The sequence below is a fragment of the Alexandromys fortis genome, unplaced genomic scaffold (genome assembly GCF_014885135.2).
Source record: "Alexandromys fortis isolate MF-2015 unplaced genomic scaffold, M_Fortis_MF-2015_v1.1 scaffold_58, whole genome shotgun sequence".
In the NCBI taxonomy this organism is placed as follows: Eukaryota; Metazoa; Chordata; class Mammalia; order Rodentia; family Cricetidae; genus Alexandromys; species Alexandromys fortis.
This window is the reverse complement of record NW_026067940.1, coordinates 677,833-691,911: the sequence shown is the minus strand read 5'-3', so window position 1 is coordinate 691,911 and position 14,079 is coordinate 677,833. Positions and strand designations below refer to the sequence as shown.

Below are 14,079 nucleotides of genomic sequence, written 5' to 3'. Positions count from 1 at the left end.
TCCCTCAACAAAACACTTATTAACATATTGAGAAGAAAGAGAATGAAAGTAGGAAACAATAAGAAACATAAAACCATCTTTACTAAAGCCGAGTATAAAATCAAAATGTTGCCTGCAAAATCTAGGAGAGATAAAGTCAGCATGGAATAACCAAGGTTCTGGAAATGTAGCCCCCAGGGCACGTCTGTGTGTGTGCACACTCCTGCTGTACTGACTTCCTGTCAAATGACTTGATACCATCTAAAGACTGTTTAGGAGAAACAGAAGCATCCTGAAGGAGAGCTGTCGTGCCTTGTGTTTCTCAGTCTGGAAAGGGATGCTCTTCCATTTTGTCTTTTCGAAGTCATATGTATCATGCTTCCCTGCAGCCATTCGGTCAAAACAGCAAATATTTATACTTTAACCTTAAGTTTTCCAGATTTAAGCCCTCACACTTTTGGAAGGAAGTGGTAACACTGAACTTAGTAACTTGAAAATTTGACCTTGAGCATTTCATATCCAAGGTAATGAATATCTGGCCCTTAAAAGATATTGCAAATAGCACAAGAACTTTTCTCTGGGTGTGCAACACTTTACTCATAACTCCCAGCTCAGTCTACAGCCAGAACTCTTGATGGGAAAGGCAAAAGCAGTTACAAAAAAGAACAACGAGAGAAGGCAAAACAGAAAAAACTTGTACCAGCAATCAAATATCACTCTATTAAAATGAGACCTTAGACTCTGGTCAAAGTCTGTTTCATAAAAGCATGCTTTCCTAGGTTTGTGAGCAGTGTAATATATGAATCATCGAAATGACTGCACATTAAAGACTGCAGAGCAATGATAAGTTGTGTTTCCAGTTTTCAGAATCTCTGGTTTGGCAGTTGGCCATCTTTTTCCAGGACAGACGACAGGACGAAACCAAATTCCTTTAGAAATTTTATTTTAAAAAAATGTAGCCCATGGAGATAAAGAACACTGGATTTACTATTCAAATTATTTGAGAAATAAGGCTGTCAACTCCTTTGATTGTTTTCTTTGTTATGTGAAGTTTGTCATTGGGATGATCAAATAATACCGTATGCACTGTTTTTCCATTGAGCCTGACATCTGTGCATGTATTTAACAAAAATTACACCTTTCACCAGAGTAAATGATTCTAAATAAATACTTGTCTATAGATCTTTGCAGATTTGGAAAATATAAAAGGCAAACTATCTATGTGGTTGATTTTGTAGGCAGTATATATACAAATGTACATACATAGTCTCATGTTTCCTGATGCACTGAGATAAATGTCATAGCCTGACTCAGACTCATGTGTTGACAGTGGGCCTGTAACTAGAGCTAAGGTGGCTATTGAAATGGATACATAAGTACCTTTATGGGAACTCCATATTAAAATTTAGCTTTACAGGGTTTCAGAAAGAGTATTTGAAAGATCTTCATTTTATTTTATCTTTGTGATTTTTTTTGTTGTTAAAATGGAATAAGAAGCTTAATTTTCAAAATCAGGACAACTTTTAGTATAAGGTAACTTTTACTCCCCCAGGTTATTTTTTTTTTATTTTTTTTTTTTTATTTTTTTTTTAACAGACTTAATTCACTTTTATTTTCCTTGTATAAAAACCCTTATGTGGTGGCCACAGCTGGAGCCTGGGTCCTCTGAACAGAGACTCTGGTGTGGTTTTTCACAAGATGGTCAGTGAATTCCTGATAAGGAGACTTGGTGAACACAGTCTCTTTCCAGAGGTCGGGGGTCAGGTAGCTGTAGGTCTTAGAGATGGCATCAAAGGTGGCCTTGGCAAAGTTGCCCAGGGTGGCAGTGCAGCCCCTGGCTGATGTGTAGCAGTCATCGATGCCAGCCATCATCAGTAGCTTCTTGGGGACAGGAGCAGAGACTATGCCAGTGCCTCTGGGGGCAGGGATGAGACGCACCAGCACAGAACCACAGCGACCTGTCACTTTGCAAGGAACAGTGTGGGGCTTGCCAATCTTGTTCCCCCAGTAGCCTCTCCGCACAGGGACAATGGAAAGCTTGGCCAAGATAATGGCCCCACGGATGGCAGTGGCTACCTCCTTGGAGCACTTGACACCGAGACCTACGTGACCATTGTAGTCCCCAATAGCAACGAAAGCCTTGAACCTGGTCCGCTGGCCTGCCCTAGTCTGCTTCTGCACGGGCATGATCTTCAGAACCTCATCCTTTAGGGAAGCTCCCAGGAAAAAGTCAATAATCTCAGATTCCTTAATGGGCAGGGAGAACAGGTAGATCTCCTCTAGGGACTTGATCTTCATGTCCTTAACCAGGCGGCCCAGCTTGGTGACGGGAATCCACTCCTTGTCTTCAGCTTTACCTCCGCGAGCCCCGCGGCCTCGCCCTCGGCCACGGCCTCGACCACGGCCGCGGCCCCTCAGACCGCTGCCGAATCCTCCGCGGAAGCCGCCACGGCCTCCTAATCCTGGGCCCCCGGGTCCTCCGGACCCTCCCGCTGCACCGGCGTCATCCGCCATTTGGTGTTTCCTAGAAGAAAAAGAAGCCCCAGGTTATTTTTTTAATTACAAAAATATCACTTATGTATGAGTTTCCTACATGTAGATCCTGCCGGAATAATAAAGCATACTTGAAAATTATTTTTCAATAGGATGTTGTATTTTCAGGATAGACTCCAAATATCATGTTTATATCAATAACTTCCCCTAGAAAATCAGTCTAAGTAATGATGTTAAATAGCTTTCTCCTGGGAGCTTTGACAAAAATCATCAAATAAAAGTTATTCAGCTTTTAATTATGCTAGAAATACTAACATAGGAAAATATACAATCTTTTTGATTTGGTTAAACAATATTAGAAATGTATGTCTTCATTAGTTACAAATTGTGTGATCCTAGACAATTGTTTTGTTTTTTTTTTTCTATTTTGATCCACAGTCTACTCATAAATGAATAAACAGCAAATCAAATCTTTAAATTTTTGAAGACCAAATTAATAAATGTCATTTCCCTAGTAACATACTTAAGAATGAGTATGTGCACAGCTTATGGTTACTATTTCTTTAAATTAAGGTAATAGAGTAAACATCACAGTGTGGGTTAATAGTAGCTAGATCAGTATAAACAAGCATTTGATCAGCTACAGATTTCATAATGAAAATCATGCAGCGACTCAAATGTGTTTGAACGTATTTTATGTTACTGGAAACCTTTTTGACAATATTGGGACAACATTATGTATCAAAATACACATAATCCTTAAAGATAGCTTAGTGACTGTGTATAAATTAATTTGGTTTAAAAATAAGACATTGACTCACTCAACTATAGTTTGCTTCTATCATAAACAGAATTTCTTAAGGGTTTGTGGAGAAGAATTGCATGCTTCTGTTTCTCATAGTGTAATCTCAGAGTTTTCTGTTCTTTAAGCGAGGAAAATGATCAGAAACTTTATTTCCAATGTGGTAAGGTGAGAATTTTGGTTTGATTTCAAATTCAGAGAAATTGGAGGTTTAGTGCAGCAGTTCCTCATGTAACTGTGCTCTCACCAATACTTGCTGACATTTTTGTTTTGCTTCCCGATTTGCTCTTTTCATAAACATGTTTTTGCCTTTCGAAAGTAGTTGCAGACTTCAAGCCCATGGATTAGCTTGCGTTTCCTAAGAGCGAATACAGTCTCCTGGATAACCCATGACACAAGTAAGACAAATACCCTATCCTCGCACTGTTTCACCCCGGACCCATATGAAGATGCTACCGATTGTCCAAATTATGGCATACATAGTCGAGGTTTTATTTTCCTTGCCTAACATTAAATCAATTAGCAAGATTCAAGTTTAGCTACTATGGGCCATGAGTGTCTTTTTGTCCAGAATTTCTCATCTCGTACATTGGGCAGTTTCAAGGAAAAGTGGATTTTTGCCAAAATGTTTTTCAATTTGCTTCTTATTATTAAATTCAAGCCAGGCAATTAAGATCAGAAGCAGATGTGAGATTATATTCACAACCATCACAGCAAGAGACATGAAGTTGCCTTGTCTCACTGCTAATTCTAGCTATAATCATTTTGCTAAGATGGCCGTTCCTCCTTGTTTTCTCTATAATAACATTTTATTTTCTTCTTAGTAGTTCATAAGTACTCCGTGGGGAGGCATTTTGAAGACTGTGTTTTTCTTCTTTGAGGGTTCACCTTCTCACCTGAGTACATATTGACTATTTTTGTTTAAATAAGTTTTTATTAGAATCATTGAAAATGGTGTTTTCTTCTTTTTTACATTGCCACTTATTTATTTATCATTTTATGAAAATAGATTATTTTCTCACATAATATATCCTGATTATAGTTTTCCTTTCCTTTACTCTTCTGAGTTCCTCTTCACCCCTCCCATCCCGATTCACTCCCTTTTTGTCTTTCTTTAGGAAAAAAAAAAAGAGATAAGCAAATGGGCCTCTAAGAGATAATTATAAAACATAACAAAATAAACCATGATAAGATAAACCAAAACCTGTCACTTCAGAGTTGGATAAGACAAGCAAACAGAAGGAAAAGAGCCCAAGAAGGCACAAAATTCAGAGACCCACTTGTTCACACACTCAGAAATCCCATAAAACCCAGAAAGCCGTAATTTAATGTACACAAAGGACCTGGTGCAGATCCATGCGGGCCCTGTCCTCGCTGCTTTAGTCTCAGTGAGTTCATATGAGTTCTGTTCCTGTTGGTTTAGGGGGCCTTATGTCTTCTTTTCCTTCATGTCCTCCATGCCTTCTGGATCTTCCTCTCTTTTTGCCTTCTCTTCGACAGAGTTCCCTGGGCTGTTCTATTCCTATTTCTTAGTTGACACTCTACTGGAAAGAATCATATGGGAATCCTCATTTCCTCATGCTTTGTTTATTTCGATGTACATGGATCAGTGAATGCTTATTTCCATCAATGTTACCATCATTGTTGAGCTTTCTTGTTCTCAACTTCCTTTAGCTCAGTTCTCCTTTATTCTTTCTTCTAAATCAGAAAGTCACTACTTCCTGTTGACTACAATTGGTTGTGGAGTGATTTCAAAACTTAACCATATTGAGTGAATTCTTATATTTCTACTTGTAAGTAATTTAAAATTGTAATGGTTTCTTTTTTGTAGTTATATCAAAAGTGAGAGTTTTATGTAGTTTTATTTGCTCTTATCCTTTGGAGCAAATTTTTGAAAAGATTTGGATTTAGGCAACTGTTAATATCAATACTGCTAAAGTCTTTTGGAAGTCAAGACTTAGTTGGTTCCAGATTCCATTTAATGAAGAGGAATTGTTTTGGTAAAATGCTTGGAAAGATATTTTTCAACATAATGTGAATGTTTAAATGTGCTAATTTTAAGAGGAAGAAAAGAAGAAAGCTACTATTCTGTGCTGCGAATGAATACATTTTAGCAATATTCCAGTAAAATGAGGGAAAACAGAGGAAAAAAGAAGCAGATATTACTGAATAGCATGATAGATTTTGGAGAAAAAGGGACCGTGAGAAATTATTGGAGGAGGGTTAAAAAAAGCCAAAATATATTTTATGTAATATTAAATTTGATATATTTAAAGGTCCTAAAAATTTGTCATTCTGAATAATAGTTAACATGTTACACATACAAACACTATGAAAAATAGTGTGTAGGGGTCTGGAGAGACCTAAAGGGTTCTGGATTCAGATTTCACTGCCATCCGTTGTCCTGTGGGGGCAAACACAAGAAAGAACCTCAGGGGATGCTAAGGAATCTTGTTGGGGGCAGTGAATCTACCACAGAACATACTAAAACAGCAATTGTTCTTGTGACAGAAGTTTAGAGCAAGCCAGCATTGAGATCATCCCTGAAGCATATTTAGGTAATCCATATGGGCAGGCTTTGGGGGTCAGAGAATTAGTCAAGGGAATTGCAGCTAGCTGACCCATAGGGAGGTGTTCATCAGGAGCAGTTCTGCAAGGTATCTGTCTGGTCCAACCACATTGTGAGACTGGGAGGAGGCAGAGAGCTGAGAACTGTGTCAAAAGTGACTGCGTTCTGCTTCTGGTTTCAGAAAGTCTATTTTACCATCAGAATGCACACCATAGCCACATAAAAGGATAACAGTCTTCTACAGAACTCCTATGGGTTGGTTTGTAAGAATAGTTCTCTTGTTAAGATTCATCAAGGAGGCTTATTACTCAGCCGTGAATTTATTTTGATTTATTCCACTTGCCTTGAAAGCTCAATGGTGAAGTAACTATAAGAATCCCATTGTTCTGCCAAGATCTTAGGATGGGGTAAGAATGTTACACATGCTGTGAGATGAAATCATTCGGGACAGACGTACCGATGGAAAGAAGTTACATGGCAAGGGGAACATGAGGAAATACTTAAACACATGACGCGTATTGGGCCTGTTATGCTTGGTGTTCTGATGAGTCTCTTCTAATAATGCCACTGATGACTGCTCTCCATAGACTAGGGATGTCGGGAAGTGATAAGGTAATATCTGATACGGAAAGCTTTTATCGTTAGTCATACCTACCATGAAGGCCAGGCATTTTTATATTCAAGGGTAGAAGAGACTATGTAATATGAAACTATGGACAGTTGGTTCTATGTTTATCTTGTCTTTAGTAGCAATAATTCATTTTGATTATTCCTTCACTTTCTCCTCTTTTTTTCTTCTTTTCCTTCTTCTTGCCAACTTTTTATATTTTGACATAAGATCTCACTCTGTAGCCTTGGTTTCTCCCCTATTTTACAAAACCTTGGCTAACCTAGAACCTTCAGTGACTCTGTCAGTGTTGGGCTTATAAGCACGAGCCACCTATTTTATTTTATTTTATTTTCTGGGTATGAAAAAGCATAGTTATGACTATGGAAATGGGCTAGAGACCTTTGAAACAGCATGAATTTAGTTGCTCCTGAAAATATTCTATAATGGCATTAAACATTTTTTTGATTTCTCTTCTTGGAAAGCCATTACTTGCTCACTATGTTCAGTCAGTACATAGATGGCATGTGTGCTGTTTTTAAGGGGTTCTCTAGGTTCTGCCTTGAAAGCACCCTGAGTTAACTATAGCTGTGGGCCAGGGGATGAAGCTCCCTCTTGAGTTGGTAGTACAACCTGGCAATGTATTTTTGTGGTACTAATGTTGTAATAATGAAGATGTGAGAACCAGATGGTGGAGGCTTGAATAGAATTTTTAAGGCCAGTAAATATGTAGAAGACATGGCTTCCCTGAGATGAGGCTCAGAAAAGAAACTGAATGAAGTTGTGAAGGCAAAGCTTAAGTATCCTTAAGACATTGTAGGTGACACCCTGTGGGATGTCTGCTAGGAAAAACTGAATTACGGATGGGTCTGACCAACAAGAGTTTCTATGTTGATGCAGGCAGCAGAGGTGGAAGGCTGGGGTTACCTATGCCCATGGGAACGCAGATGATTCTATAACATGTGCAGCATGGAACTGTGGGATTTGATATCTGTCCTGTTGGAAACTGGTCTTCTTCAAGTTTCTCTTCTCTCAGGTCTTCATTCTCTCCTTTAAGAACAGGGTGCTTCCTGCTATTGTATATTTGAAGTGTGTAACCTATCTTGCACTTTATAGAGGTTCACAGTTGAGAGTTTGTCTTGCATTGAACAGAAAACTTTGAACTTTAGACTTCTGAACAAGGTTGACATTGCTAAACACAGGTGATATTTTCTGATATCTTCTTCGATTTATTTCTTCAAGACTGCAAAGTTCTTTTCACATGGGTCTTTTATTTGTTTTGTTAGTGTTACCCCAAGATATTTTATGTTATTTGTGGCTATTGTGAAGGGTGATGTTTCTCTGATTTCTTTCTCAGCTTTTTTTAATCATTTGTATACAGGATGGCTACTGATATTTTTTTTTTTGAGTTGATCTTGTATCCTGTCACATTACTGAAGGTATTTATCAGCTGTAGGAGTTCCCTGGTAGAATTCTTGGGGTAACTTATGTATATTATTATATTATCTTCAAATAGCTAAAGTTTGATTTCTTCCTTTCCAATTTGTATCCCCTTGACCTCCTTTTGTTGCCTTATTGCTCTAGCTAGAACTTCAAGAACTATATTGAATAGATATGGAGCGAGTGGACAGCCTCGTCTTTTCCTGATTTTAGTGGAATCATTTTGAGTTTCTCTCCATTTAACTTGATGTTGCCTGTCGGTTTGCTGCATATTTCTTTTATTATGTTCAGATAGGTTCCTTATATCCCTTATCTCTTCAAGACCTTTATCATGAAGGGCTGTTAGATTTTGTCAAATGCTTTTTCAGCATTGAATGAGATGATCATATGTTTTTTTTCTTTCAGTTTATTTATATAGTGGGTTTCATTAATGGATTTTCGTATGTTGAACCATTCCTCTAACAAGAAACCGAACACGAGAGAAATTCCCAGGAATTTACAAGGATGACCCCAGCTAAGACTGTAAGCAAGAGTGGAGAGGGTGACTGAACTGGCTTTCCCCTGTAGTCACATTGATGACTGTCTTAAATGTCATCATAGAACCTACATCTAGCAACTGATGGATGAGATGCAGAGAACCACAGCAGAACATTGGGCTGAGCTCTCAAAGTTCGATTGAAGAGAGGGAGAAGTGCCACATCAACTCCAGTGTCGTCTGTGAGCTGGTCCGTGGCAGAGAAGTGAGAATATGAGCAAAGAGGTCAAGACCTGGATAAGAATGACCACTGAAAAAGCTTACCTGAGCTAATTAAAGCCTTCCAACTCCAGCTTGACAGCGAGGGAATGAGCATAGGGCCAAACTAGGTCCTCTGAATGTGACTGACAGTTGTATGGCTTGGGCAAACTGTAGGGTCATTGGCAGTGAGACCAGGATTTATCCCTACTGCTTGTTCTGGCTTTTTGGAGCCCATTCTTTCTGGTGTGATACCTTGCTCAGCCTAGATATAGTGAGGAAGGCTTTGGTCCTGCCTCAAAGCAATGTGCAAGGTTTTATTGATTCCCCATAGGAAGACTTACCCTCTCTGTGGAGTGGGTGGGGGGTTGGATGAGGGTGGGAGGTGGAAGGAGGAGGTAGCAGGAGGAGGGGAGGGAGTGGAGAATGGATTTGGCATATAAAATAAGAAAAATAGCTTTTAAAAATAAAATAATAAAAGGAAGAAAAAAAAAGGAAAAAAACTGGGGATATTTAGAGATGGCATTATGAGATAAAAATTAAACTCTAGGGACCAGGGTGGAATGTTACATTTTTTAAACTATGTTGGGTGTTAGGTTAAGAAAGAATCAAGTTATAATGGTTAGCTTTTGTTGCCAACATGAGTGGATTTAGATTATCATAGATTCCCTGGAAGTATCTGTAAATGTCTTTCTGCAAAAGCTTGACTGAGGAGGTTATACTCATCTTGAGTGCAGGCAACACTATCCACAGAGTTTGGTAGAATAGAAAGGAGAAAGCATTAAATTTCTTCTGCTGGTAACTGCAGCTACAATGTGACCAGTTGTCTATCCTGCCATGTTCTTTGTACCTTTCCTACCCTGACTGTGTCCCCTCCAACTATAAGACAATGCCAACATTTCTTTCCCACCTTAAGTTGCTTATAATCAGTTATTTGGTCATAACAGCAGATTCAGTGTTCGACTTGTGAACATGTAGACAATATTTAAAGATAGCTAAATGGACAAGCTCTTCTTACAGAGTCAGGGGGGATAGATTGAGAAATGACCACCCCCCTCCGTGTGTGTGTGTGTGTGTGTGTGTGTGTGTGTGTGTGAGAGAGAGAGAGAGAGAGAGAGAGAGAGAGAGAGAGAGAGAGAGAGAGAGAGAATATATACCCCTCTTCCCATACTGCTGATTTGAGGAGATAAGAGAGGACCATTTTAAGTTGTAACAAACAAAGGTTGAGGGTCATCATAAACACTGGCTTTTTTTTTAAGGTGACCTCTTTCCTCAAAGATACAATAGCGTGTTCAAAGAAAGGAAGCCTGTGCTTATGAAATGATTCCATCTGCAAGAACTTTGTAATGGGTTGGAGCTGATAATACTTGTAGAACATCAGTTTCTAACACTCATTTTCACTACAGTTCTCTAGAGCTCATTCAGTCCCGACTGATGCACTACTGCATTAGGTACAATGAAGAGTATGATTTCGGGAGCTGGTTTGCTTTAATCCTATCTCTTATGCCACCATTTGTCCTGTGAAATTTTCCTGAATTTCCTAATGCGCAAAATTTCCTAATAAGAAAGCAAATAAAATTTATTTACTATGATCAGTGTACAAAATGGGTAAGTAAATTTTATTTACTAAGATCCTTTTGAATATTGACTAGTTTGAATAGTGTCTTGAATATAGCATTTCTGAGTGCTAACCCCAACTACTGGATATGATACTTATAAAACCTCTAACTCAACAAGTAACCCAAGCTGACAGCTCTTGAAGAAACTAAACCTGCAGCTACTTAGCTCTGCAGCTCTCTGACCTAAGAAATCATTTTCAGTCACGAGAAAATCCTTAGGTTTTTAAATGCATTGACGTGAGAAAAAAGTTTATGTTTTAGAATGTGTGTGGGGATGGGTGGGTGAGACAGACTGTTTGGAACTTGGTATGTCTGGCTTAATTTCAAACCCTTTAATGAGTTAATTGTTTTTATTTGTTTGATTATTTCAACATGGGATATATTTACAATTTTTCTATTATACACGCAATATAAATTTAAATAGCCAATATAGATACGTGTAAAAGAGTTAAAGTGCAATTAAAGCTTCTCTCCATAAGGTCACATTAGCATTTGGTGAATATTTCCCTATGTATCTTCTTCTGTATCTATGAATTTCTGTGGCCATGCTTCTCCCCAGGCAACCCAAGAAGTCCAGGCCTTGTAACTATCATCTTCAAGCCTCAAAGCTCTCTTCTGAATGAGAGCAAGTAAATCTTCCACGTATTTTCTCCATCAAAATTTAGGTGTGCGAAGGCATCCTTATGTCCTGACAGTCTCTGCATCTGCCCTGCTTAGCAGAAGACGGTAGGTGACCTAGATTAGGCTAAAACCTCATTTGGGCTCTCTCCATTATGATTGTGTTCTAGTATCTTGTCTGCTGCTGCTGTTGCTACGCTCCAGTACTGTAAAACAATCAGCATCAAGGGTTCTTACCTGATGAGCAGTCTCTCCAGCTCCAGCTGTGTGAGATTTTATGCAAAATCACTGCTTTTTAGACGTTAAATTGTTATTAGTTTTATAAATGTGTCTTAATTGTTCAATTATGCAATTTTCTATGAGCTAAAATATTTGGGCATTTAGCTAGGTTAAGATAATTAAACCTTCCCCATTGCAATTAACAGAGAAACTTTGTTCTGTCCCAGCTATTTACTCAGCAGCACATTTTTAGATTGGGCATTTCTATTCTAGTTTTCTTTCTGTTGCGATAAACACCATGCCACTGGGAGGCCTATCTCATCTTACCCATTTAGTCCTTTAAGAGGGGAGTGAAGCAAAGAACTTAAGGCAGGAATCTGGAGGCAGGATCTGAGGCAGAGGACATGGAGGAGAGGAATGCTGCTTACTGTTTGGTCTTCATGTCTTCCTCACTTTAGCTTCTTACACAACTGAGGATCACTTGCCCAGGGTGAGTCCCACCCACAGTGGGCTGAATTCTCCTTTGTCCATCCTTGATAACAACAGCCTCACAGAATTACTGACGGGGCAATCTGATGGAGGTATTTTCTTAAATGAAGTTCCCTTGAATCGAGTTGACAAAAAAATAATTGAACAGCATAATTGACGTACAAATACATTACATTTATTTATTTATTTATTCATTTTTTTGGTTTTTCGAGACAGGGTTTCTCTGTGACTTTGGAGCCTGTCCTGGCACTAGCTCTGTAGACCAGGCTGGTCTCGAACTCACAGAGATCTGCCTGCCTCCTTTTAACCGTCTTGTACATCTGTACGATCTCATGTTTCATGTCACAATATGAAATTGTATAGCACAAAAAGTCCCATGATCTTTAAAATATTCCAATATTGGAAATTTAGTTTCTTTAAAATAGCCAATGTTTCTTTAAAGACCCAAAGTCTCTTAATTGCGGGTTCCTGTAAAATAATAATAAAAAAATGAGTTGCATACTTCTTATTCTAACTGGGTAGAACAAGGACACAGCCATAAACCCAAACAAAAAAAGCAATACTCTACTGTGTACGTTGAATCCTGTAACTCAGTGTCCTGCACCCAGGACTCACTTACGATCTTCTGGGAGCCATTGCTCTGTTTCTGCCGTCCACAGCACATTGCCCTATAAACCCAGACTGGCTCCTCCTCAGAGCTGGTGCTGCCCTCAATAGTCACCCCACAGTCCTGGCCCCTCCAGTTTTCTGGGGTCTCTGCTACAACTGAGGTTGCCTCTTTACCAACTACCTCTTGGCGTCTCTGCAGAAGATCATGCCACTTTGTGCCAAACTTCAGATCCTCCATGACATTTCAACCCTGAGGTCTCCACCGGAAGTGAGGCTGGACCTACACCATTGACCCCTCCTAACCACTCACCAAGCCTGACAAGCCTCAACTGCTCTTCAATACCTTTCCCCCCTACGCTCTAACGTTACCCAACAGTAGTAGATGGGAGACTCCTACACATTACTAAGTTCAGCTTCCAGCTTGGGATGAAGTCTCGGCTGCTCCTGGATCACAGCTCTCTGTGCTGAACTTGATGAAAGACTCCCTTGAAGATTTCTACTCAATGCCACTCGTCTATCATTAAACGTATCTTACTTCTCAGCCCCAGCTAAGCAGGAAACACAGACTCTTAATTCAAAATAGCACATGAACATTCCTGTTAGAGTCTTTGAGAGACTTCCAAACGTCCCTCTTTAACATCACTTGCCAGGCCTCTATTATCTCTATAGCTCTCAACAGCCCCACCTTCCGAGATCCCAAAGAAGAGCCCGTTTAGCTTTGAAGGATCAATGGGTTCTCTACCCTCAAGTTCCGAATAGTTCCACAATCCTCGGTCAGGTCTCCTCAGCAATAGCCCACTCTCTGGTACCAATTTCTTCGTCAGTTTACTTGACTACTACTGTCACCAGGAAAGGTACAGTATTCACTTCCTTTCACCATGTTTCGCCAAGTGTCAGGCTTTTATTCTGGACAACTGATCCCATTAACAACCAGAGAATAAATTCTATGCTCCCCATGTTATAACTTCTGGCATCCCTCTTGCTATTGTCAGTCTGAGGGCAACCAAACTTTGCTTTCATAAAATTTTAGAATTTACCAGAATTTCATTATGTAACAGTTTCATAAATTGAGGACAGCTCTGAAGCTGTAGGATTAATTGGTCCTGCAATCACAGTCCCCTGTTTCTGGGCGTTTCCATCACATTTAGGTAGTAGCTGATGCTGTTGAACCTGACTTTAGTTCAATTAATTCTAGCCATCTATTCATTGTCTCATTTGACTCAAATTAAAAAGAGAGGGACAGCCCAATTGCCCTGGGTGTTAGCCACACATAATGTGAAGACAAGATTCTCTAGTGAGAGATAAGAGACTGCCTCTCTTCCGTGTCATAGTCTTCATCCGTTCCCTATTAATTTATGTTTGTAGGAGGAGGGAAAAGTGAAGTGGTAGTGGGAAAAAAAAAGTCATCTCTTACTCTTCTTAGAAGTCATGATGTATTCACTGACTGAGAAGGACATCTCGGAGAACTGGGAGTATGAAAGCAGCTTTGTAAAGGGGGGGCATGTAGTGAACAGTGGGAAGGAAGCTTTGTAGGAGGCAGGTTTAGTGTAGGCTCATCTCATGAGCTAATTTAGCAGTGACTCTAATGCATGGGCAACGATTTTAACTGTCTAAGGCAAATAAAAGGGTGGAAGGTAGAAGAGTTTAGCATTTCTGTAGCACAGTCATCACACAAAGTGAAACGCAAAGGGCACGATGAGCTGTCAGTTTGGAGCATCACCGTGATTCATAGCCACAGTTAGGATGCTATTTACTAAATGGCACCATTTGCCGTATTGCTAATGTTGCTTACATAATACTTAAATCTTTTAAATCTTATTGCAAATGAACTTCTTTGGCTTTGTAGTTATAAGACTATGGGGTTCCTATTTTTATATCTGTGTATACTTAATTCAGCACAGT

At 39.3% G+C, this 14,079-nt stretch overlaps 1 protein-coding gene across 1 annotated transcript; it reads right to left on the bottom strand.

Moving 5' to 3' along the window:
- Positions 1–1,563: 1,563 nt before the first annotated feature.
- Positions 1,564–2,517, bottom strand: LOC126505092 (40S ribosomal protein S2). Its single transcript, XM_050147824.1, has one exon. The coding sequence runs from the start codon at positions 2,491–2,493 to the stop codon at positions 1,612–1,614; it is 882 nt and encodes a 293-aa protein (XP_050003781.1). The 5' UTR covers positions 2,494–2,517; the 3' UTR covers positions 1,564–1,611.
- Between the last annotated feature and the right edge of the window lie 11,562 nt (positions 2,518–14,079).

Coding starts and splice junctions, on each gene's coding strand:
- LOC126505092 (XM_050147824.1), bottom strand. CDS start 2,493: ATGGCGGATGACGCCGGTGCAGCGGGAGGGTCCGGAGGACCCGGGGGC.